General features: G+C 49.7%; 1 protein-coding gene across 1 annotated transcript in view; it reads left to right on the forward strand.

The window, feature by feature from the left end:
• Positions 1-26,396, forward strand: part of TNS1 (tensin 1) — a 120,509-nt gene that overhangs the window by 74,417 nt on the left and 19,696 nt on the right. Inside the window, exons 15-19 of the mRNA XM_006891909.1 lie at positions 9,386-9,582; positions 11,100-11,175; positions 16,735-16,827; positions 17,979-18,002; positions 18,471-18,509. Of these exons, the coding sequence (XP_006891971.1) occupies positions 9,386-9,582; positions 11,100-11,175; positions 16,735-16,827; positions 17,979-18,002; positions 18,471-18,509 (429 nt within the window). The remainder of the gene's footprint in view (positions 1-9,385; positions 9,583-11,099; positions 11,176-16,734; positions 16,828-17,978; positions 18,003-18,470; positions 18,510-26,396) is intronic.

Below are 26,396 nucleotides of genomic sequence, written 5' to 3' on the forward strand. Positions count from 1 at the left end.
CCACTGAGAGAGAAGGTTTATGATGAACAGTTGCATGAAGACAGGGAAACAGGAAATACTTGAAGAGTGGTACGTAGATTGAAAGCATATAGGAAGAGTCAGGACAAGGAGCCTGGGGCCCGAGACCTATCTCTCTATGCCTTAGACGACAGAGCTTGAATTTCACCCAGCAACAACATGGAGAGCCAAAAAATGTGCTCTAGTTAGGGGACTATGTGGAGAACAGAGTTGTCTGTTTGAAAGATGTATCTGACAGAAAGGACGGAAAGTAGAAGCCTTCTCTTAAGTTCTAGGATTATTAGATAGCCTAGGTGCTGGAAGGGAGCTCTGGTATCCTAATGTTAAGAAGCTGCACTGCAATTCCAAAGACACACAGTTCAAAACCACGAGCTACTAGCACTATGGGAGAAGGATGGGCGGTCTCCTCCCCTGTGATTAACTGCCTATGAAAACTCACTGGAGGTTCAGCTATGGGTTGGTTCCAACACAAAGGCACATGACGGTGACAAGGCGCTGGAGGACTGGATTAGGGTGCTGACTATGGACATGAAAAAGATGAGATGGAAATCAAAGGCACTGTGAGAATAGGACCAATACACTTTCAAGTTGATTGACTAGTGAGTGTGGGAGAGGGAGACATCAAAAGGATTCTGGAAGCCTATCAGTAAAAACAGTGGTTGTTCCCTTAACCAGTAAAACTGGTTTGGTACAGGATGAAGAACTCGTGTTAGATAAGAGTTTGAGGTGACAGTGTAGCCTCTAGGTAGAAATGTGTGAGTTGGAGCTTAAAAGAGTGGCAGAAGCTCTAGATTTTGGAGACATAGAATTAAAAGTTGACCCTTTGAACGTGAGGAGAAATGACTTTTGAATAGGGGAAGTGGAGGCTGAAGGGGACTAAGAAGGAATTTTCAGAACAGTGAGAGGAGACTGAAGACAGTGATTTATCACTGAAGGCCAGATAGTGATAGATTTCCAAGAGGAGGCGTGTGAAGGTCACCAGCGTCCCTGTGGAGAGGTCATCAAAAGGAGGGCTGGAAAAATTCAGCGGGTATACCAGTTAGCTGGCTGCTGGCAGTTTTCAAAAACATGTTTTCAGCAGAGTGATGGTGACAGAAGCCAGATTCTGAGGGATTAAGAATAGAGAGGATGTGAAGACCACATATCAAATGCTTTTGTGAGTAGTTTTGTGGTAAAAGGGCAGAGAATGGTAGCCACAGAGGGAATTATGATAATGTGATTTTGGGAGTGTGATACTAGAAACACGTTTGTAAATATAGAAATCAGCATATTTTTAGATATTAGAGTTGGATATGCAAAGATTGACTATTGAGGGAGGAAAGAGAAGAGAAAAGAAGAGAAATAAATAAAGTGATAGAATACAGCCTCTAAGGAGGTATGGGAGAGACGCTTAGGAGTTCAGACGGGTAATGTAGACTCAACAAGATGAAACACCTCTTCATGAAATTTAAAAGATGAATAAAGATTTTTTAACAATTATGTCAATATTTGAGAGCTGGAATGGCCATATTTCATCATGGACTTGGGAAATGAGGACAGAGTTCATTCATCAACATGTGCTCCTAATCTTGGCTACGTGCTAGTCTACAAAATCCCAAGCTCACTGCCACTGAGTTGAAACGGACTTGTAGCCGACCATCTACAGAGTTTTCAGAGACCATAAATCACATGAGTGGAGACTGGAAGTAGAGCAGTGGGTGGGTTTGAAACGCTTGCCTTTCGGTTGGCAGCTCAACTCCCTCTTGTCTAGGCCATCAGAGTTAGATTAGGCTCTCGGGAAAATGGGGGGAGGGTTGGAAGGAGGCAAATTCTTATACTCATGAAGCTTCTCTTCTAGTTGGAGGAGATGGACAGTAAACAAATTCTAATATTATATAATATATAGTTAATATATAATAAATATATAACATAACATAACGTAACATAACAACATAACATAACATAACATAACATAACATAACATAACATAACATAACATAACATAATATAATATATAAAATACAGAAATCTCTCACATGAGTGATAAACGTCGTGGAGAAAGTGAGGGAGCTCTGATGGCCTAGTGGCAAGAAGCTGCACTGCAATCCTAGAGGTATGCTGTTCAGATTCACCAGATGCTCTACTGGAGGAGGGGCAATCTCCTCCTGTGCCAATCAGATCCGATTTGATGGTACACACACAAAATAATAATAATAAAAAAAATACAGAAGTGAAGTGCCAGTGGGAGGTCCTATGGGTTGGTGATAGTTACACTTTACATAGGAAGGTCAGAGAAGATTTCATTCAGAAACGAGAGAATTGGCCATAAAAAGCAGCACGTGGAAAGGCCCTCGGGCAGGGCAGTGGTGTGACTGGAGCAGTGACCAAGTACGCCAAGGAGCGTGTAGAATGGTGGCCAGCTTGCAGTGGTCCTTGTGGGTCATCATAAGAACTCTGGCTTTTGTTCTGCGTAGCTTAAGACGACTTTGGAAGTTTTGGGCCAGAGGAGTGGCATCTGTGAGTTTAGGATGGAAGGAGGGAAACCAGATAGAAGTCTGCTGCTGCTGTTTAGGGTGATAACAATGGAGGTGGTGAGAACTTTTCAGATTGTAGGCATATTAAGAAAGGTGAAGTCAATACAACTTGGGAATTAATTGCAGATGAGATGTGAAAGAAAGGGAGGGTGAAGGTCAAGGTTCTTTGAGTTGTTCTTCGCTGGGCAAGATGAGTACGAATGCAGAAAGATCAGGTGTAGAAGCAATACTGAAAGTGTGATTTTAGATTTGTTGGGGTAGAGTTCATAAAATATCCAAGATGGGTAGGCTGTAATGCAAGAGAACTTTAAATGGAAAAGATTAGAGCGTGGAGATTTTGAACACCCATGAATGATAGAAGCCAGTGGAGAAGAGATGCCAGGGTTGACTCCTGGGGCCTCCCACATTTAGAGATTGGAGACATGAAATAGAATTATCAAAGGAAGCAGGAATGGAGCCATTGGTGAGGTATAGAAAAGCTAAAGAGCATGGTACCCTGCGTGTCAAGAGGCTGGGATTGATCATTTGGGGAGTGTGAAAATTTAGTGTAGATCTGTGGTATCAAAGGGAATTGAGAGTCAACAGGTGAATAATATGGCAGGTCCTTATAGTGAATTCAAACGGGCTCACTTTGGTGACATGTGAAACTTTGGGGCAGGGGTACGTTCCTGGGGATAATGCGTGAACTTAATATTTTTCCTGTTTTTGTTGTTGTTATGTGCCATCAAGTCACCTGCAAGTCATAGTGATCCTATGTACCCTAAACCCTGCTCTAGCCTGTGCCAATCTTACTGTCTCTGACACACCTGCCCCCATTATCCCAGTCACGGAATTAATCCACCTCATCGAGGGTCTTCCTCTCCTACACTGTCCCTCCACCCTCCCAAGCATGATGTCCCTCTCCAAGGACTGGTCCCACTGTGCAGTGTGTCCACAGTATGTCAGATAAAGCTTCAGAATCCTTGCCTCCAAGGAACAGCTAGTTTTGCGTGGGTTTTTTTGTTTGTTTGTTTTTAAATATTGGAGCTAGTTGGTTGTGGACTATTGCGTTTCCCCGATCCCATCACACTGGCCATGGAAATGACACTCTTTAACATTTACTATTTTTAAAAAAAACAACAACAAAAAGCACACCTGGGGAAGAGAGCTATTAAGGAGAGTTTGGCTAAAGAGCAAAAAGCTTGAAGGATGTTAGCATGCTAGGAAGTGTGACTGGGTCAGGTCACAGCTGAATAAGGAAGAGCCAGGTGATGACAAGAGCAGGAGAGACCCGAGCAGGCCATGGTGACTGTGAGGAGGGGACGAGGGTGTGAAGTGACAAGGACTGAAATCTCCTGGTCAGCACCTCCTTCCTCCTCCCATCCTGGACGTAGAGAAGAGAGAGACTTGGTGTACTGCTGGACAGAAGGAGGGCCACCTGCCCTTTTGGGGAAGCAAGCCCCAAAGTCACCATCTCTTCTCGTCTCACACACCCTCTGCCTCCCTCCAGTGTGTGGCCAGCTCCCACACTGCCCTCACCAACTAATCCTGATTTTCTCTTTGTTTTTGTTTTGTGGTGTCGCGTTTAATGCCTCATCCCCTGTGTTCTCCATGTATCCTGTGTCCCTGTCCTCTGTGCCATTTTGGGATGCCTTCCTTGCCTGTGTCTCCCCGTCACCGCTGCCCTCCTTTGGCCTGCCTCCCACTCCCTGCCGGCTCCCCTGGGGTGGGGTTGGGCAGCATATAATGCCAAACTGCAGGACATTGGGCAAAGCATCAGCTTCCGGCACCCTCCTCTCCACCGGCTCCGGTCCTCTTCCGTCCCTGGTTGGTGCCTCTCTTCTCACTTCTTCTTGTGTAGTTAGTTCTCTGTGTCTCATTTTAGCTCTCACTTTCTGCTTTCTTCTCTCTGCGGATCTCTCACCCACCTTTTTCCTCATTCTCATCTCTGATTTATTCTTCCCCTGTCTCCTCTATTTCTTCCTTGCTTTTCTGCCTCTCTCCACCTCTTTCTTTCTTCCTCCTTTTCCACTGTCCCTCTTCTGTTTCCTTAATTCCGTCCTTTTTCGCCCTTTCTGCATGAGCTTGGCTCCCACTTCTGCATGGATATAGGCCTCATGCTTCCAGCCTTGACCTTGCCTGCTGGGAACTGGGTCTGGAGTGTCTACACTTGCCTTGGGACTCCCCATTATAACTGAGGTGCTTCTTGTCCCGTTGGTCTTGGGCCAGCCTAGCACTCCTAGTACTATCCTCTGCGTGAGACTTTGCACACAGACCACGAGTGATGCCTAAACACTTGCCCTCTGTCCCTCTCGAGTAGGACACGGCCCAGGTCGAGTGTCCTGCTGACCCTCTTCTGAGTCTCAGATTTAAGGACCTGTGGCTGAGTCAGAGCCCAGGATTGTGGGTGGCCCCAGCTATGCCAGTGACTAGCTCTGGGATCTGCCTTGGTAAATTTCTGAATGACTTGGGTCTCAGTGACCCAATTTGAAAAATGAAGGGCATGCAAGCCCTACCTTTCCTGTTTGGCAAGATGACTGTGACCTATCACAGACTGGGCAGACACTCACTAGGGGTCAAGGGGCTTTACTTGAGGGTGATGTAGACTCCTGACTTTTTACCCCGACTCTTTTGCACATACAGGCCCATAGCCTTTTACACCTGAAAGAACATGCCTCATCCTTCCCTCTGCTCTTCTGAGCCTGGAAGCTAAGCTCAGAGAGGAGATGGGTGCTCAGGTTGCCCCATGCTGTGATCTTGAGCAGTTAACAAGAAAGGCTTAGAGAACAATGGGACTACTAGCTCCCATTGGCAGCATCTAGGACCTTCACTGATCCCTACCTCTAGTCCATGGATAATCGGGAGATGGCTCTCACGTCTGTCTCCTCTAGTCTCCTCTATCCTCTCCTGCTCTCCTTCTCCCTGTCTCGGCCCAGTGGTGGGGAGTGCAGTGTTCAGTGGGGCCTGGGGTAGTGGGCTCTGGGGTGGTGAACCTCTCCTGAGGGGAGCTGGCATGGCTTGACCTGGGGCTTGTAGTGTGGTTGCCGTGTGGCTTTCTGGTGCCCTGGCCCAGCAGGTAGCTTCCTGGACCCCCTCGCTTCCGGAGCCCAGGCGTGCAGCCGGACAGCCAGCCTCACCACCTGGAGCTGAGGAACTCAGTCTTTTGGAAATCGGAAGGCTGGAGAGAAAAAGAAGAGTTGGGTCTGTGGGATGGAGGTGGCCCACCTGGGGTGGAGGGTATAGAGGAAACATGGAAGAAGACATAACTGTGGTGTGTGGGGCCCAGGGGAGGTGGGCAGCTTGAGTGTCTTATGAGAGTACGGCCTGGTTTTGGACTACAGTTCCCAGGATGCAGTTCTGTGTGTATATGTTTGTTGTGGGAGTGTGTGCGCAGGTTTGGGGGGTGTAGAGGAAGCATGTAAGAAGACATAACTGTGGTTTGCGGGGCCCACGGGAGGTGGGCAGCTTGAGTGTCTTGTGAGAGTATGGCCTGTATTAGGACTACAGTTCCCGGCATGCAGTTCTGTGTGTATATGTGTGTTGTGGGTGGCTTTTCATGTATGAAAGGTTGCTGTCTCCAGCCCACTTTGGGGGAGCCTTGAACTAAGCTGTTTCCTCAGCACAGCACCATCCTGGAGCGAAGTGCGAGGCCTCCTTGGGAAGGGAGCTGCTCCTCAGGTCTGTGTGGAGGATTGTGGGAGGAGGTCCTTGCCTCTCCTTAGGGACCACATGAAGCAGCCATTAGAGAATCACAAGGAATTCTTGAAATATCAGGTGCTATCCTAGAGACCCAGGGCCTCCCACCCCTCAGCCTGGGGGAAATGCTGCACTCGCCAGCCCCCTACCAAGACCTGCCAGCCGTCTCTGCTCTCCTAAGCTCCCTATTCTCTCTGCTCTCTTAAGCTCCCTATTCTCTCTGCTCTCCTAAGCTCCCTATTCTCGTAGTTCACTTCCTCAGACCTCGGCTGGTCTCCTGCTGGGACAGGGCTGACTGTAGGTGTCCTGGGTGTGCCTCAGTGACTTCACACAATGCTCCACCTGTCCAGTGTCCCATTGCCATTCCTGTTGGATTAAGGTGGGGCCTGTGCACACTTGACGTGACGTGCCTCTGTGTGCACCTGTGTCCCCATGGAGGGAGCGCATAGAGACCAAGCTCCTTAGAGGGTGCACATGAGCAGAGACTGAGAGTGTCCCGGAGCTGGGGGGGAGGGAGGGAGGGCACACCCAGTGGGGGAAGCCAGCTCATTTCTGTTATCTGTCTGTAGGACATTAAGAGACAGGTGTTCTCTTCCTGACACTGGTGGTCAGCTCGTGTCCCAATGGTCTAGCTTGGCTGGGGAATGATGGGGCCAACTTGGTTCCCCATCCACCATGTCCCATTTCCCCTCTTTCCCATCATGAAAGGGAAGAGAGAGGAGCATGGCTTTCCAGACACTTGAGGGCAGTTCTGGACTTGTCCAGGGGGATGACAATGACAGTGTCCAAAGACTGTGAGATGGTCCTGTCTGGCCACGGGCGTGGCGGGGTGTTCTGTGAAGTCAGGGTTGCACCCCTGGGTGTGAAATGTGGGGTCGGCCCTGTCCTGCAGAGGGAGGCTCCACCCTGCTGTGTGTTTGAATTTGGGGGTCATTCTGTCCATCCCCTCTGCCCCCCAAGTGCCTGACAGAAAGTGTTGGAGAAGATGTGATGCCCTGATGGTCCAGTGACCTCCTTCCTGTGTCTCATGCTCTCTGTTGGGGAGCCTTCTAGCAGGCCAGCCTTACCTCACTCCGTGTTGCCACTGTGTTCATGTTCTCTGGAACGTGACCACATAACCACACAGGGTGTCCTTGGCAGAGCACAGACAGTGTTCTCTGCTCATTTGGGAGATTCAGTGCCTCCAATCAAGACTAAACCACTTTTCAAAGACAAACTCCAAACAGGGATACTGGCCACTTCTTGAAAAGGCCAGGAAATCTGCCAGAGAGAGGCTGCCCAGGAGTGGGCGGGCCAGCAGCTGAGACCAGCCCTAATGCATTTCTTTTAACCTTGGAGCTCCGCTCCAAACCCCAAGAGCCTTTCCCAAATGGGCCTTCTTTGTCACAATTATTATTAGAAAATCAATGGCAATGTCTGTTTCCTTTTAATGTTTATGCCAGGAATGAAACCAGCAGCAGCTCTGGGCCAAGCTTTTCAGGAGGCCCGAGGGGGTAGGCGTCGGGGTTGGGGGAGACGGGTGACTGAGTGCAGGGTCCTTGTGCTAGGAAACTGGGCCGCCTGGACTGTCCAGGTCCAGCCCTGTCAAAACCATGTCCCATCGTCCATCCAGTTAAAGCTCTTAGCAGCCTATGGTTAGGGCTAAGACAGCCTTAATTTTCTTCTTCTGAAGATAAGGGTGTGTGAAGGCCTCTGTGCTTTGAGGAAAGGACAGAATGGACAGCAGAATGAGGTCAGAGCCCAGCTCCCACCCCCAGCAGGTTTTCTTCTCAGTGGACATACCAGGGCTGCCTCTGAATAGTAAAGGGCTCAAAGTGAGGCTGAGAACCCACCCCCCACCCTAGGACCATGCTCGCTTATGTCCAGACACCATGCCTTCTGCTGTTCCGGTGGGCTCTCTGAAGCCCGAATTATGAATGAATGTGAAGGTGTGTTTCAAAGAGACCATGTGTGTCCGTTTGTCTGTCTTAGTACTCGGCAACTGGTGGTTTGTCCGTGACAAATCAGAAGGAACTTTTTCTGGCTCATTTTGTGGGGATGCCCTGGGAGCTGAGGGCTGTCTGGGCATGTGAGGACCCCAGAGTGGATAGTAGAAAGTGGTCTCATCTGAATGAGGTGGTAACTGCTTCGCTCCCCCCACTGGCGCATCTCTGGGGCCAGCAGAGAGATAAGGAGAGAGTGAATGCCCCAGTTCCAGGCCCAAATAACTGGGACCTTTGCTAAGTTCCCGACCTCACCAGGCAGCTTTCTCCCCTTTCCTGCCTGATGATGGTGAAGGGAGGGTGGAGATTTTCCTTCCAGAAGATAATTATGATCAGGAGTCCACCCTTCCCAGTGGTGCAGGGTGAGGTCTTGGCCTTTGGGATCAAGTTTTCTAGGATCCTGGAAGCCCACACAATGAGGCAATGGATTCTGTGCCTCAGCCCAGCTGTTGGAAGAGGGAGTAAAAAGGAAGGCGGGTGAGGTTAACATGTCCTCATAGGGGGAAGGGAAGTGCAGAACAGCAGATGAGACACATGCTTCAGGGCTTTCCGCCTGCTGTCTGCTTGGAGCTTCAGCCCCTTTGGAGCAGGAAAGGGGGTGAGCAGGAGGAACCAGTGACAGGAAGCTTGGGGAACCCTGGAGAAGGCCAGTATTCCCAGGGGCCAGTTGGAGCTGAGGACTCCATGGAAGGAGTTAATTCTTCCCTTGTTTCTCTTTGGAGCACCATTTGCAAGATGATTCATTCTCGGCTCTTTCCAGTAGTTCTTCCCCATGGACTTGATGTTGCTTGTTGGTTGATGCCGTTGCCTTGGAGACCATCTCTCTCCTCCACCCCCTCCACTTTCCCTCCTTTGCCTGGAAGCTCTGGCCTCTGCCTCCAGGGGTTGGGCAGAGTTGACATCTGTTTCTTGTATCAGTCCTTTTAGCTCTTGGCCCACCACACTGTAGAGTGGAGATTCCTGCTGAAGGATGATCCCAGTCTAGCAGATCCACCACCTCTCAGAGAAAACCCAAGTGTGGGCATAGTTGGACTGAGGGAGGCTGGGGTGGGGGTAGTGCTGAGGGGGCATGGGCCTAATTCCACTTACCCCTGAGCTCAGATGACTGACTCCTCAGGGTGGTTTCTAGGCTCAGTTGTTAATTTCTTAAGTTCTTAATTTCTTGCTTATGGCCTTTCACCCTGCCATGTTCCCCAGGGGTACAGGCCCGAGAGAAGCAGCCTACAGAGCCCCTGGCCCCTCTCCGGAGGCGGGCAGCCAGTGATGGACAGTATGAGAACCAGTCTCCAGAACCCACATCCCCCCGGAGCCCTGGGGTTCGCTCCCCTGTCCAGTGTGTCTCTCCGGAGCTGGCTCTTACCATTGCACTCAATCCAGGAGGGCGTCCCAAAGAGGTGAGTCCTTAGCTTCTTCCGTGGCCACAGAGAGGAGTGGAGCCCGTGTTAGAGCTCCAGGGACCTGAAAGTCAGTGTGGTGGGGCTGCCTGTCAGGAAGCCTGTAGTCGTGTCTGTCCTCCCAACATCTTACCTGCTGTCCTCTTCCTCTGTTCTGTGGAATCTGGACCTAGTTCCCCTGACCCTACAAAGAGCTTTTATCCCTCCAATTCCCGGCACCTCTTACACGAGCACTGAGACAGAAGTTCCCTTCTTAACTCTCAGAGGGAGTCCTTTTTGTAGGCTGGTTACCGAGGCAGCAGGGTATGGCATGATGCTGTGTGCTGTTGAGGTCATTCTGACTTCCTCAACAAACAGCAACTCATGGCCATTGAGTTAGAACCAACTCATCTCTGATCCTCCAGTGGGCTCTCAGAGGGCTGTAAATTAAGTGGGAAGAGATTGCCCAGCTTTCTCCTGGAGAGCAATTGGTGGATTCGAACCACCTGCCTTTGGGTTGGCAGCACAACTCCTTTACCACTTGGGCCACCAGAGCTCCTTCTGACTTGTAATGATTCTATAGGACAGAATAGAACTGCCCTATAGCATTTGCTACGCTATGATCGTTACTGGAGCTGATTGTCACGCCTTTTGTTTGATGGAGCCCCTGGTTGATTCCGCATACCTTTCAGTTAACAACCGTTGTGCCGCTGGACTCCATGGTTGTGCCGTTAACTAATTGCCATAGAGTTGGAACCCATTGGATGTCTGAGGTTGTTGGTGATGTGAGAGGAGACTGCCCATATTTCTCCCAGGCTCTAAATGGAAAACCAGATTATACAGGATTTCTCTGAAATCTACACGTGGACGCTAACATGTTCACATTCTGAGACATTTCAGTACTTGGAGGCTGGAAGTCTCAAACTTGAATGAGTATACAGTCACCCGGGCAGTTTGTTAGAAATGCAGGTTTCCAAGTCTGTGCTAAAGATTCCCACAAGAGGAAACTTGGGATGGGTCCAGACATCTGCATTTGCGACATACCTCCTGGATGAATCTGATGCTGGTGGCCTGTGGACCACATTTGTAGAGGTATTCTAACTGCTCTATAAAACCCAGGCCGAAGAGCCGTTCTGGGTGTAAATGGCTTTTGGAAATCCTTTTTCTCCTGCCCTCTGATGGGAACCCAGTTTTTTCCACCTCTCTCCCGACCCTCACCCCCACACCCTTCTCTTTAGCTTTTTCCTTCTGAAATACTTCCAAGGTAGATGTTACTGAATTCCACACACTCTTGACAATAGCCTTGGAAACACTTTCTCATTCTCTCCAGTAAAAGGAGTTTGTGGGACAGTGAGTGGCCCAGATCTCACTTCATCTCTGTTTTCCTCAGGAGCATGGGGTGGACAGACTGGGGAGGTGAGTGTGGGCCACTTACTTCACCGTCTTTGTTTCCCATGCCATCTGAAGAGGAAATCTGTCCTCCTCAGAAACATGGCCACCAGTGGACCCCCTTTGTTTATACCTTTTTCCCCCCACAGCCCCATCTGCATAGCTACAAGGAGGCCTTTGAGGAGATGGATGCCACCTCCCCGACCAGCCCTCCACCCAGTGGTGGTAAGAACTCCTTGCTCAACTTGTCTCCCTGTCACTTCCACCTATGACTCCAGTCTCCATAAGTGCCAGGCCTCCTTCCATTCCCTCCCTGTTCTTGTCCATCACACCAGGCCACTAGATGTTCCTTTGTTCATGAAAAGGGAGAAGCACTAGTCTTAGCATCCAGACTGCCTGTGGGATCTCTGAGCTCTTATGGAAAGGAAATGAGTATTTTCTATCCCCCATCCTGAGGTGATTGTTCCTAACTTGGTGGAAGTCTCTGCCATGCCCTTCGATCTTGTTTCGGACCTCCCTTCTGTCTTCATTGGCTTACCACTGCCTTTTTAATTTAGTCCAGAATCCTCATGTGTATAGAGTTTCTGTTTCGTGAATCATTATTCTCCCGGCAGGAGCATTTGGTGTGCCTCTCTGTGAGGCAGTAACTGGTGGGATAGACCCTCAAAGGGCAGAGACATTTCCACCCAATGAGAGGCCTGAATGAGCCCTGGGTCGGGCTGCTGCTCCTTTTTTTTTTTTTTTTAAATAATTTTAATGAGCATTTACAGAGATTTTGGATTTCCTTTTTAGAGAGGAACAGGAAGTGGTAGTTGTTGGGAAGCATTGGTGGAATATCACAGGCACGGGGTGATCTACTGTCCCTGGGAGTGGCTTGTGTCACAGCAGAAGACCTTGGTAGGATTGCCTGGGCCCAGAACCAACTGTCCATTTATTTACCACAGGGACAGAGGAGGTGGGGTGAGGAAAGGAGAGCCGGGGCTGGCTGTCCTGCACAGAGAGGGAATGTGACAGCAGCACCTGACCTGTGTGCTGGCAAAACCGGTGTTGACGGCTGTGTAGGATTCCAGGCTGTGACCGGAACCATGGTTCTGTGTGGCGCAATGCTGTCCAGTGGAAATACAATCCAGGCCACGTTCGCCCTGTCACATTTTCTAACAGCCACACCGAGACAAGTAAAACACAGCTGATAGATTTAATTTTCAGCACATAGTTATTTTAATCCTGAACATCCCAAATCCTGTCCTTCCAGCAGGTAAATTATGTAAAAAATATCAGTGAGATATTTGTAGTTTAAAAAAATATATGTGAAAAGAAACAAGTAAAATTAGTATCAGTGTTTTCTTTTGCACAAAATATCATTTTAGTGACATAAAACATCATTATCTTTTTTATTAAATATATATTTAAAAATAAATATATTTTACTTAAAAATATACGTAAATATATTTAAATCAGAAAAATATATGTGTATATACATTAATGCTAAATCTTTAAAATGTTGTTATGTACCATCGATTTAGAACCCACTCATAGCTGACCCCACAGTGGGTTTTCAGAGACGTTTCATGAAATGTGAAGCAATTGCCCATCTTTCTCCCATGGAGTAGCTGGCGGATTTGAACCATTTACCTTTGGGTTGGCAACATAATTCCTTACCACTAGGCAAGCAGAGCTCCCTTAAATCTTTAAAATTGAGTCTGTCTTGTGTTTGTAGTATACCTCGCTTCAGATGAGCTGTACTGCAAGTGCTCAGTTGGTCACATTTGGCTACTGGCCTCCGTGATAGCACTGAACAACTTACACAGTGCAAGCCTAAAGCTAACTATTCAAGAGACGAGTATTTCCCCCCCCTTTAAAAATGTATTATATTTTTGGTGAAAGTACACACAGCAAAAAAAAAAGCATCTCATTCAGCTATTTCTATGCACAAAGTTCAGTGACATTGGTTGCATTCTTCAGTTTATTAATAATTTGACCACAATCTCTCCAGGCTTCTTATCTGTACTTTAGAGTAACTATTTTCCATTAGGTCCCGTATGGCTGATTTTTAAAAGAATGCAAGCCTCATGGGCAAAATAATTTACTTTGTGGACTAACTTGTTATTTCGTTAAAAGGTATTTCTGTTCTACGTGAAAGAGTGTTCTCGGGCAGTAGTCTTAGGAATTTGAGTCTCAGGGAGTCCAGTAAGTCTGGATTCTTTGTTATGTTCCACAGTTCTCTCCCTTTTAATCAGAGTACATGTGACCTTGATCCAAATATCTGCTTGTAGTAACCAGGCACCATCTAATTATTTTGGTCTTATGTAAACAATTCTTTTTTTTTTTTTTTACTTCTTTAATTTTTAGCCTTTTTTTTAATTCTCGTTTTACTCCCAGATAAACATAGACCAGAGATTGTTTCTTAGATGTCTACCTAAAAACTCTTAAGACCTAAGGTGGTACTTGTCCAATTAATATGTAGAACATGGACTTTATGATGAAGTTATGCTCGTTTACTGAATGGACCCCTGAAACTATGGCTCCGAGACTTCAGATCAAGAAAACTAATCTCATTGAGGTTATTGATTGTGTCTAAGAAGTATCTGTGCTTTCTATTTGCTATATCTAGCTGCATTCCTCTATCTCGGTAGTAGTGTTGTTAAATTATATATAACACAGTATTTACCAAATAATCCTTTTTCTTAAAGATGACTTAGGGCATTGTTTTTACTAGTAAGGCTGTGCACACTTTACCTCACATTCTGTGCCACCTTTAAAGCTCCTCCACATTCCGTGCTACCGTTCCCATCACCAGAAACTAAAAGTGACTGTTGTTGTTTTGTGCTGTTGAGTTGACTACGACTCATGGTGTCCCTGTGAACAATGGCTCTGAACCTGAACCGTCCCGAGCCAGGCTGACCATCTCTGACACTCCTGAACCCATTGCCACAGTCACTATATCAGTCCATTTCAATCAGGGCTTCCTGTTCTGTGTTGACCCTCTACCCTTCCAAGCATGATGTCCTACTCCATGGACTGGTCCCTTCTGACAACAAGGACAAAGTACTACCTAGGAAATCATGACCCTCTAACCCCTGGTAATGATCAGTGAACACCATTGCTCTGTCTATCTCGGTGTAAATATATATTTTCATATTCTTGTCATTTCATAAATATGGCCTAATCATACAGTATTTGTTCCTTTGTGATTGACATATTTTGCTCAGCATTAAGTCTTCCAGATTCAATTTCTTTTTCTCTGTGCCTGTGTAGTGTTGGGTTGTATCTGTGGACCACATTTAAGAGATAGCTCTTTAACCTTCCTAGAGAAAAAGCTCCTCAGAGTCTCTCTCTCTGGTCCTAACCCTCCACATTCACACTTGCCCTGTTTGCTGCCATCTGGGCTGAACTAGGCTTGACTGTTGCCACATGTGCCTGTTTGCATTCCTCGACCCTCTCTTTGGCTAACCCTGGGGCCTCAGTGGGGAGAATGAGTAAGTCTGAGGTTTTACAAATGCACACGCTGGGGAGAGAAGAAAGAGGGCAGAGAAATGTGGGGAATTTGTCTCTTGGGATGCAATAAAGCTTGCTTGGCTTTAGTCCCACCCACTCATCTGCCTTGGAGGAGGGGTCAGATGGCTGGGGAACTGGGAGGGAAGGGTGTGGAGTGAGGGAGGGAGGACTCTGAGTGAGTCCTTCTGGGACTGCTTTGCCTTCTCTTGTGAGCTGGAGATGTTTCATGGTTCCTCCGTGAGCAGGTGCTTGAGGTTGGACCCATTCCTTGAGAATTAATTACAGTCAGCCTTCCTTTGCTTGACCAGCAGAAACAAGCATCTGTGACTACGACACTGCTGTGTTTTGCCCAATCCTGTGCCATCTTTACCATCACGGAAGTATGACTCCATAGCTGCAGCCATTACTGTGCCTTCCGTCCTAGGGAGAACATCTTCCAACACTGTGTCAGGCACTATGCTGTTAGGATCAGTAGGGTTTTCATGGACTAATTTGTGAAAGTAGATTGCCAGGCCTTTCTGCCTAGTCTGTGATAATCTAGAAGTTCTGCTGAAACCTGCCCCTTTTAGGTGACCCTTGTAGGCCAGGCCTTGGAAAAAGATGCCAAGCTAGAAAAGGCTGAGAGTCAGCAAAAGACAGGCAGACCCTCAGTAAATCGTAGTCAGCTCACCAGCACCACCAATAACAAATCGGTGACCCTGCTGGTGTTAGAGAAACTGATGACATAGCTTCCAGCGTCAGAGCACTTTGGAAGTCACCACAATCAACAACATTACAAGTGGAGAGTGGGAGATTATGTTAGATATTGCAGGAAATCGTGAGAGTGTGTGTTATATGTATGTTTGTAAAGGGAAAGGGAGAAATGTTAGAAACCCGTATACTCAGACCCTACTGCATGCCTGGCCAGGTCTGTTTGTCCACGCTTGTCCTTACATTCTCTGTCCGTTGGACATATAAGGAACAAGTGCGGGTGGCATACTGAGTGGGCCACAGGGTTGGATCCTTGACTGCCTGCTGTTCCCGCAGACACACACACAGACACACACACACACACACACACACACACACACACACACACACACACACTCATTCACACACCCTTACGCAGACACAAAGTTCTATGTATTGCGTGCATTGGAAGAACTGTGTTTGTTTCCTGTACATCAATGTCTGTTGCGTAAAGGAACAACAGGAGGACAGCTGGAGCTGCTCTGTGAGTCTGGGGCGTCTGTTGGCCACGTAGTCCACTGAGAGCATGAGATTGGGGCAGGCAGTGTCCCTCTGTGGCTGGTGTCCTTGGTGCTGCAGCCTTTTCAGGATCTCAGTGTCCCTGATGGGAGACACATAGCTCACTCTGTCACTTCTCAGAGGCGTGTGAAGAGAGTGAGAGTGGCACCCATCACTGAACTATCTTGTGATTGGTCATAACAACCACCTATCAGATCAGTCCAGAGTCTGCTGGCATCCTTGCCTTGTGGGAAGAAGCCTGAGAGCCCCTTCTCAGCTCTGTATGATATGTGACACTGCCAGCCAAGACGGATGGCTTGGGAGGAAGACAGGGTTACCCGTAAAGTTGGGTGGTACTCTGTCCAATGATTATGAGGACTAAACTCTTTCTTCCAGAACATTGAGGTTTGAGAGCACAGGCACCCCCACAGTGAGCATCTGTTGCCTTGTGGACTTTCTAAGGGCCGCCATGGTCTGGGGAGTCACAGACCCTGGGCTGAGCGCTGGCCAGAGGCCTTGGGGTTGCCAGTCTTCCGGTCTGTGGTCCGCCATTCCCTCCCACTCCTCTTCCATTCCTTTGCGGCATGTGTCCTCTTGATACTTTATTGTTCCTTCAAGTCCATGTACATCCATTGTTAGGAGTACTGTAGTGAGGGTGGTCAGAGAAAGGGAGGAGAAAGAGAGGCTATTCAAGAGAAAGTCAGAGGCTGGCCAAGCTTGCATGTGTGTGGTAAACCATGATCATGTAAAAGGACCTTGAGAAGGAACCGAGGGCCTTGACATAGAAATCTCTTTTCTCAAGGTTAGGAGTTTGATAGGACACCATCTCCCCCCTCCACATCCAGTGAGTGCCCTCGGCCTTTGCTTTTAAACCACATAAATATGGAAAAACTTGAAGAGGCAAAGGGTAGCAGAGTTAATCTGAAACCCACTGGGCTGGCTCTCCTGCCTTCCCCTTACCCCACACACTTTTGTTTATGGGGTCCTCTGCCTTCCTACCCCTACTCTCCAACAGACCCCCATTCTCACTCGTTCCCTCTGTCTCTCTTGTTTCCGGTACAGTTCGCTCCCCTCCAGGCCTGGCCAAGACGCCTCTGTCTGCTCTGGGCCTGAAACCCCACAATCCAGCAGAGATCCTGTTGCACCCCACAGGCGGTAAGTGACTCTGGCAGGGTGACTGGGGTACCCTGTGGCCCTACATTTGGGCCTCTGTCTGGAGCGGGGGTTGGTTCTTGGAAGGCTCCTGGGAATGAGGTGGAGGGCTTTCTTTGTGCCCCTGGTCCAGCCAGGCGTGTGTGAGGGCTTCCTGTGCAGGGCTCAGGGCTCAGGGGCTCTTTGTCGTCTCCCTGACATTGACTTAGGAGGGAAGTCCTTTCCCAGCTTCCTTCAGATTTGGGAATTTGAAGGCCTGGGCTGTTTCCCTGGAGATGCCAGCTCTCTGTCAAAAGCCCAATTTCCCCATTTCCTAGCGTTCAGGCACACAAATATACGCACACATCTGTATGTGTTCATACACAAATACACACTCATGCCGATGCATAGAAACACGTGTACCCATGCACACAGATGTCAACACACATGCATACATGCACAAACATAGAAATACATATGAATGCACATACATTCACTCTTGCATCTCTGTGCACACACGTGCATGCATGCACACACACTGCTACACGTGTGCACTCATCCATATGTGACTTTAGCTCTGAGTCGCGGTTCGCACTTCCAGACCTGCTGGCTCTGCTGTGAGCATCCTCGATGCCAGAAACCTAACAGCCGAGCTCAGAGTGCGCATGTGTTCTGCCTCCTCTTGCCCACAAACTCCTGCCTGAGGAACTCAGCAGCAGCCACCTCTGTCAGATGCCTCTCTGGCCCTGGCCCCTCAGCCCTGACCTCTGCCCCCACTGGGCTCCTGGCCCTTCCTGGCCTTGGTCAGGCTTTCTCCTCCTCCACATCCCTGATGCTGGGCAGCAGTTTGTCCTGCACCTGGGAAAAGGGCACCCAGGAGCTTGGAGGCTGAGACAGGAACGAGGCCACCTGTCTGGGCCACTCCCCGGCTCTGCCTTGAGGACACTCTGTCCTGGTTGCAGAGTGGAAGGCAGAGCTGAGGGCCCTGCTGAGGGGAAGGTCTCCTGTGCCCCGGTCTCACACCTCTGGCATCCACAGTCCCTCTCCTTCAGTGGGAAAGGACAGAGCCAGCCCTGAGCCCTTAGCAACCCCTCCAAGCAGGGAAGTCGCTCCCTGGGCTCTGGTTTCAGGCCTGAGCCAGGGCCCAGGGGGCCAATCTTATCTTTCTCCCATAGTCCCCAGGAAACTGATCCATCCAGGTAGGAGGGGAATGGCATGCATTTGTGACCCACCAGACACATGGTCCACGCACAGCCTCCCACTCAGGAGGTGTCTGCATGGCCAGGGAAACTGAGTCACGAGTTTTGAAGAGGGCTGAGAGCCTGTCTCTCCCACATCTGCTTGAGGGTTGGCCCACACAAGCCCTGGGCACAGGGGTCGTGAGAGGGCGGGGCTTGCTGGGCCCAGGAGTGAGCACCTCCTCTCTGTGCTGGGTTCACCACCCTCGTCCTGGTCCTAGAGCTGGGGACCGCATACACTGCCTCACTCACCTGGGGCTCTGCCCTCACCTCACTCACCTGTCCACTTTCCTCCTCTCAGCAGAGTCTCTTTCTCACTAGTCGCCGTTAATCGTTCTCTCTCTCTTTTTTCTGCTCTTCCCTCTCTTCTGTTACCTGCTCTCTTGCCTGCCTCTCCTCTCTCCCACCTGTCTTCTTATCTTCCTCCAGAGGAGGATGAGGGGAAGGTGGTGGCCGAGCTGTCTGAAGGTAAGTGTGCGGTGGCTTCCTGAGCTCTGGCCTTGGGGATGGCTTTTCACGCCAAGCTTGTTCTGGCTGGCTTGTGGGGCAGCTCACTTTCCTGACCTGGTTTCAAATAAACACAGTGCCTCCCTGTCCCCATCCCCAGGCGATGAGATGCGCTGTCACCCTGGACACCACATGAGTCCCGGGTGGGGACGTGGAGCTTCTGGGCATGGTTAGGCTCTAGCTCTGTGTCACCTTGTGAACAGATAGTCCCTCTCTCAGTGTCATTTCCCGCAGCCTGATGGGCATACCAGCAAGTGCTGTCAGAGGGTCATGGGACCAATAGGCAGGGGCCGAGGGGGAGGTAGCTATTTCCCAGCATGCTCCCTATGCCTGCCCTAGAGCAAGACTGTCAACCTCTATACCATGGGCTGAACTGCTCTTTACTGGGGGAATTCACGTGCACTGTGGGACAGTCAGCTGCATCCCTGGTCCACCCCCACTAGATGCGAGAGCACCCCTCCAGTCAGGATAATTATAAGTGGTACTTGTAACATAGCAGCAATTAGATGTGTCTGTATTACATGTCCTCTGATGAGGATTGGGCATTGCTTCCAGTTGAGAACTACAATTTGACTTGTGGAAGCTCCTGCCTGATTCCCTGTCACCTGGGAAAGGAGTTTTGTCCTTCTAGGATCTAAAATACTTTTGGGAATCTCAGGGAAGCAGTGGATTCTCCCTATATAAATATACCAGGACAGCCACGCCCACAGATTTTGCAGACAATTTCAGGGAGCTCACATGTTGGTGGGCCCCAGCTTTAATCCTTGATTCCAGTAAGGCCCTCGTTATTCTCTGGGCCAGCAGAGAGGAGATGTGACCTGTTTGAAGGCCTCTGACTTATCGGAACAGGGTTCACACAAAGCTTCAGACAGCAAGTAAAACTCAGGGGCGTCAGCGTGGTTGCCAACAGGGGCTTCTAGCGCCTGTCCCGTCTCCACCAGGAGAGACTGGGACACAGTGGAAGTGCCCAGAGATCTTCCAAGTCTGACGTGATAGGTTTTCTGACTCCCCCCCGCTGGTGTCTTTAAGTGTGTGGCTTTTAAAACCTGGTTTTTTAAAGACTCCATCCAGTTCTCTCAGACCCACTTCCACTTGCCTTTACATTTGCAGTGTTGACTTTCAACTCCCAAAATAGGCCTGATGTGTGCCCAGAGAAGATGACTAGTGCTTTCCAGAGGTGCTGCCCACTCCAGCTTGCCAGGGTTGCACAGGAAGGCAGCCTCAGAAACAGGTCCCTGGGTGGGTAGAGCACGGCATGCCCTCGTCGGCTGGTATGGTTTCTGCTGGTGCCTCCCCACCTCATACCCACAGAGGGGTCTCTCCCCCACACTTGAGGCTGCATGTTCCCAACAGGGTAGAACAGTTGGGATTGGAACAAGAGTCTAGAACAAGCCGGACTCTGACCAGTTGTTCACAGGTTTCAGGGGTTACTCTCTCAGCACTCCTTGGGGTTGGTTAACCTAAACAAGGATGGAGGGACCTCAGACTCTTGAGGAGGAAAGTCCGTGGGGTGGCCTGCCCCACAGGCTGAGAATTCGTGGTTGTATTTCCAGTGTGAGGTGACTCTCAGAGAAATGGATTGGACAGAATTGACTAAGACCCCCAACTTCATGAAGGACACTTGGCCTACAAGGAACCAAGCCTGTCCCCTGCATCTGCCCCCAAGACAGAGCATTTGGAAGGGGAAGGGTCATAAGGGTCAGGGCAGTATTTTCACTGGTGGGGACCTGCCCAAGATCACGCTTAGGAGGCCACTGAGCTGAAATTGGAATTAATGGTCTCCCAGCCAAGTGGCCATTTCCAAGTGTCCAGGCACCACGCCCTGGGATTCCAGTGTAGGAGGCAGAATTGCTGTCAGTGGCTGCGAGTGGGAGCGGGCAGGGGCCAGGGGGCAAAGCGTAGGAAGCCTGTTCTGTATTTCCTGACTTGTGTACTGCCTCCTGGGTCAGACCGAAGCACATTCTTTGCTGCCCTTCTGAAGGGCTGCCCGATTTCTTTGCTGATTCTTGGATGAGAAACTCAGAAAGAAATAAGTGGAAAAGTTATCAGAGGCACAAGAGCTAAGGAGAAGTGGGATCAGTGACGAGGAAAATTCCAGGGGAGGTCTGCTCTGTTCGAGACCTGAACGCTCTGCATTCATTCATTCATCTACTCACTGACTCATTTAGTTGGTTGATATTTTTGTCTGTCTCTGAGGGTAGAGTGGTATCTTGGGATACAAGGATATGCCATAGGAAATGTGGCCCTCACTGTCATGGAGGACATGAGAGAGCACATGGAGCTGAAAAGTGAATGATCACTCACAAGTGCCCTTGGAGATAAGTGCTCAGAGGGAAAGGAATTCAGCTTTGTGAGAACTTACGGGAAAACAGAACAAAACGAAACAAAAACCAGATCTAGCTTGAAGAAGCAAGATATGAGCATGAGTGGACGCTATCTGATATAACTGGAATGAGAAAAGAACATTTTACAAAGAGAAAGAGAGCCTGTGCAAAGGCCCTGTGGTGAGGCGGGAAGAACATCTTGATGATCTGTGCAGAGATCCGGTGGGAAGGGACAGCCTTTTTTCTAGATTTCTTTTCTAGAGGCTAGAAGAAGGGAAGGAATGTTGTGGAGTGAGAGTTTTGGCAGCCAGGTACCAGCCCCTATGGAGTCATGTTGTATCACCTTGTTTAGTGTTCTCAGGAGTCCTGAGAGGAAGATTGCAGGAACCCTCTTTTACCGATGAGGAGTTGGACTTAACGAGGTTGATGCCTTGCCCAGGCTCACACAGCCAGTCATGTGTGTGGCTGGGAGACTATGCCCGATCAGGGGTGACCTCTTCCTCTGTAATTGTTCAGGATACAGAGGATACTTCAGATCACTAGACAGTGGCTTTACTAGGAGTGGGGGCCGGTGTTCCTCTCCAAGAAGGAGAGACACAAAGCCTGCAGTGGTAAGGAGCCAAGGTTGGCATCGAGACTGCCTTCCCATGGAGAAAGTAGGGAGAGAAATTGCTGAAACTTCTTCCTCAAAGACATGGACACATTTCAGGTTAGGTTATGCTGGTGAGGAGATTAGGTGTGGACAGACATGTCTAGGAGGGAGACGTCGGGCTGGAGCGAGCCCTCCTCCCGCTCTCAGGCCCCAGGTGCACTTGACCATCTGGAATGTAGGGGCCGTGTTGAGCAGACGTGTTGAGCAGCTACTGTGTGCATGGTCCTGTGCTAGATGCGGAGGAGATAAAGATGAATGGGACTGTCTGCTGAGAGGAACGCCAGTCGATGTTTCAGGCTCGGCAGATGTGCTATTTTGGGCAGGAACCGTTAGAGAGGCACAGAGGAGGGTCGCATGGCCTAAGCTAGAAGGCCGCACTGCTGAGCTCCTGGACTTAGGATTCTGGGGTTTCTGTATTTCTCCCCCTCTCCACACCCACATCTCTTCATTTCCCTCAGGGTAGAAGGACTGTTCTCTCTGGGCAGAGAACCTTTCCTCAGAGGCAGAGAATGCATTTGAGGGTGTGGATGGAGAGTTGATGGGCCTCTTGGCCTGCAGAGGCTCACTGCCTGCTAGATCCACCCAGCTGCTCTCAGGCGCCAGCAGCCACTTGGAGTGGGTTTGGGCTTCTAGAATGGTCTGTGTGATGTGCTTTAGCCCCACCTCTTCCACCCCTCCCAGTCTTATACTCCCACTACCGCTGTGTGTAGCTGCTCCAGGATTGGAGGAAAGGAGGGTGAGAGAGGACTGGGGCAATCGGGAGTAGGCTTACCTAGGGACATGTCTGTAGACGGGTACCATTGAGGTTAGTTCTTAACCTTAGCATTGGAATTAACCGGTAACCAGGTCCCATCCAGTCTCCGTGTGTGTTAGGGTACTCTGAGGGCTTCAGTGGCTGTTTTTAAGAAGGCAATTGCCAGTCCTTTCTTCTGAGGCACATGAGGTGGCTACAGAGCTCCAGGCTTTTAGTTAGCAGCTGCGTGCATTAACAGTTTGCACCACTCTGGCAATGGACTTGGCAGGAACCCTGGAGACTCTGGCAATGGACTTGGCAGGAAGGAGTTAAAAGGAACTTGCTCATCCCTGATACCCTGATGGTGGCTGAGCAGGTGAGTATCCACATTGCGATTTTATAGATGAGGAAACTGAGTCCTAGCAAGGCTCAGCAGCCTGCCCTAAGTGGCCTCTCTGGTAAGTGGATAAGGAGCTGTGGCCTTGAGTATGGGGCCAGTAGTCCCCTCCTCTTCTGTTGTCCTGGAGTGGGGGAGGAGAGAGTGACAGCAGAGGGATAGGAAGAGAAAGGAAGGATTTCCATTAAGGAACTGTGAGTTGAAAAACTCAGTTTGGAAGCTTGGTTTTTTAAACAGTTCTGCAGATGAACTTAGGAAGTCAAGCAACCAACTCACTGCCCGAGTATCTGTTCTCAAGGCTGTGAGGAGAGGAGAGGTGTGAAAGGCTTCGCTCAGGCCTGCCTCCTGATTTGAGACTGGAAGTGCAGGAAAGGGCCCCGTTGGAGGACCATGCAGACCACGTAACAGAGGAAAAGGGTTGGGTGGGAAGAGGAAAACGGGGTGGAGAGCAGGAAGACGGCAGGTGGGGGACCAGAGCTGGGTCACCAGATTTTGCAGACTGCTAGCCAGGCTCGAGGCCCTGGTGTGCTCTGCGGTGACGGTGGCCACCTCCACCCTGATGGCTGTTTTTTGATGCCGCCATTGCTGCTTCTCACTGGGCAAGCAGTTCTGTCCCCACTTCACACCCCAGAGTCCTAGCTCCTGGTTCTTTGAGCACTTGGGTTCCCAGGTTCTGTCCTGACCATTGATGTCCCTTCTGCTGGTAAAAGTAGTGTACTATATTCTCTGCCTTCCATGCTGGGGAGTAAGGTAGGGAGATGCTTCTTCAGTGCGGGGGTTAGAGTCTTGGCCAACAGAGGATGGCTCACGTAGACACCTAAGGAGAGTTTAATGATGCTTTAAATGACCTGGGCAAGTCATCAAGGGTGCTGCCCAGCAGATGTAGAGTGCCAGCCCCACCCCGGGCCTGAAGGAACTGGGAGTAATGGAGCTGTGGTCTTGGGCAGAGAGGTGAATCCACTGGCACCTGGATCTTTCTCTCCTTTCTCGCTGTTATCTCCTGCCTGTCCTGCCCACTAGGCAAAGGCCAAAGCCATCTCTGGAGCCACAGGGCAAGTGGGTCTTGGTGACGCACACAGACAGAATCAGCCCCTGGACACAGCATAGAAACCAGGGAACCATCAGTTACTGGAGACAAGCACAGACCTCTGTCAGCTTAAACTAGAACATTCTGGGTCAGCAGGACCTCTAGGGAATGAGATAAAGGAATGTGTATCTCTTAAAATAATAATAATAAAACCCAAAACAAACTGACTACCGTTGAGTCAGTCGTGACTCATCCTGGCTCTGCAGAGGAGTAGAACAGACCATGGAGTTTCAAAGGTTCAAATCTTTACAGAAGCACACTGCCTCATTTCCCCCCCAGGGGATGATGGCCAGTGGTGGGTTTGAACTGCTGCCCTTTGGTTGGCAGCCGAATTTTTTTTTTTAATTTATTGTTAATTTCCGTAAAAATTTACAGAGACTTTGGATTTCCATTCATTCATTGTTGTACTTTTCCCCCCTCCCAACCCTCTCCGCCCAGTCACTACCCTCTTGGAAAAGTAAAAGAAAAAGTCTTTCATTGTTTTACAAACCCTCCCCCAGGTCTATCCCACCATGTAGCATTCGCTCTAGACTCCTGTCATGACAAAAATACCTAATCACATATCCCTTTTAAACAGTTTCTCCCTCATCTGTTTCAATGCAGTATACATTTTTGAACTCATCTTTCTCAGTCTCTTCCCAACCCCGAGGTCAGTCCTGTTTTACAACAGTGGCACCATGCAGTATTTGTCCTTTTGTGACTGGGATACTTCACTCAGCATTATGTCCTCCAGGGTCACCTATTTTGAATAATATTGCATGAGTTCCTTGTTTTTCAATGCAGCATTATATTCCATTGTGTGAATATACTACAACTTCTCTATCCATTCGTTTGTTGATGGGCACTTAGGTTGTTTCCAACTCCTTGCTATTGTGAACAAAGCCGAGATAAACATGGGTGTGCATATATCTGCTTGGTTGTCAGTTATGATCTCTTTGGGGTTTATTAGTGGAATTGCTGGGTCAAATGGTATCTCTATTTGCAGCTTTTTGAGAAAGCGCCATACTGCCTTCCACAGTGGTTGCACCAGCAGCCGAATTCTTAACCCTCTGGACCCCCAGGTGCTCCTCTTGTGTCGCTCTGGGCCTTTGTTGTCATATGCCTGCATGAGGTCACATGCCATACATCCATTCACTGTGTGACAAACACGTATGACATCTCCCTGTGTGTCAGGCTCTGAGTGAGGTTCTGGGGTCAGCAGGGCAGGCTCTGGGCACCCGAGGAGTATAGCGGTGGCTGGGGAGCAGATGGACCCCCAACTTGAAGTCCTGGGGGAGCTGAGGGGTACCGCCCATGTTGGGAACCCACGGGAAGCCATGGTGCACATCTGTAAGAATCTGGGGGTGGTTTTCAGAAAAGAGAGGCCTCATTTGCCATTTCTCTGAGTAGATCACCAGGGTTCCTTCTGCTGAGGCATTACCCCAGGGCAAGAAGTTAGCCCCGTAAGACTGAAGATGCACATTGAAACCATCAGTCCCTGGTTTTTAGCAGGCTCTGTGTGCAGTGAGTAAGGGAGCAGGCTCACGGCCAGACCGCCTGGGTTCCTGGGCCCACCCTGCCACCTGCTAGCTCTGTGACTCGGGCAAGTTATTTACATTCTCCCAGCCCGACTTTCCTCATATAATTGCTATTTTTAACCTTATGAATAACCCTAGTTAGCTCTTTTCTGGCTGACTCTCTGGGCCTTGGGCAGAGGTTTGGGGGGATGGTGTGGACAAGCAGGAGTCTGGGTGGCAGCCAGCTTTGGGAGTTCCTTTGACGCTCTGGCCCCTTTCTAGGCCACACAGAGGCATGGAGCACTTGGTTTAAAGGGGAGAGGCCTTGTGGGGAACACAGACATTGGGTTCCTGAAATCAGGAGACCTGCGTCCTGCCCATGCCTGCCACCACTTTGTAGGCCTTAGTGTTCTCATTCGTGAAATGGTCTTCAGACATTTGCCTGCCTTCCTGTGAGCGTATTCCATTCCACATGCCAAGAAGAGGGAGAGTGTACACAGTGTTCCTTGTAGGCTCTTAAGTGCTATTGAAATGTGAGAGGGCAGTGATAGAATGTCCAGTTCCTATAGGAGCAGATAGCTGGTGACCGCCTTGGGAAGAATGCTAAGTGTGTCATGCAGAGCTGGGTGGGTGTGTCTTGGCGTCAGAGACGTTCGGAGCTGGCAGCTTGGCTGTGACCAGGGCTGGGCATGACTCCCAGGGCAGGTCTGTTGCTAGGCAGGCAAGCCTGTTTCTGGATTCTGGGCACAGGGAGGAGCCTGTGTGAACCCTGGAACTATCCTGAGAAATGGGCAAGGGTGGACCCAAACTCTGCCCACTATAGAGCTCCCCACTTGATAGCAGTCTCGGGGGAGGCCAGGAGACCCTGGAAGAGCAGGGTCATTGAGGAGCAGAAGCAGTCCAAGCAGATGTCCTGGCCCCTGCAGGGAATGCTCTCAGAGGGCTGTGTTCAGAGGCAGAGCCTGGAATCCTTTGGCGGAAGGTTGCTGTTGGGCTTCTAGCTTCTCTAGGAGCCGGGAAGAGGGGTGGGCATGGGCAGGCAGACGTCCCAGGAAGAGTGTCATTGGCTTGCATGGCTGTCATTTTGGCGCTGTCCCTGGGATGCCCTTCCCCATCAGCCAGGCTCTGGGGCCAGCTTTGTCCTTGTGAATCTGTGCTG

This window comes from Elephantulus edwardii, unplaced genomic scaffold (assembly GCF_000299155.1).
Source record: "Elephantulus edwardii isolate Elephantulus edwardi_28Jun2011 unplaced genomic scaffold, EleEdw1.0 scaffold00106, whole genome shotgun sequence".
NCBI classification, from domain to species: Eukaryota; Metazoa; Chordata; class Mammalia; order Macroscelidea; family Macroscelididae; genus Elephantulus; species Elephantulus edwardii.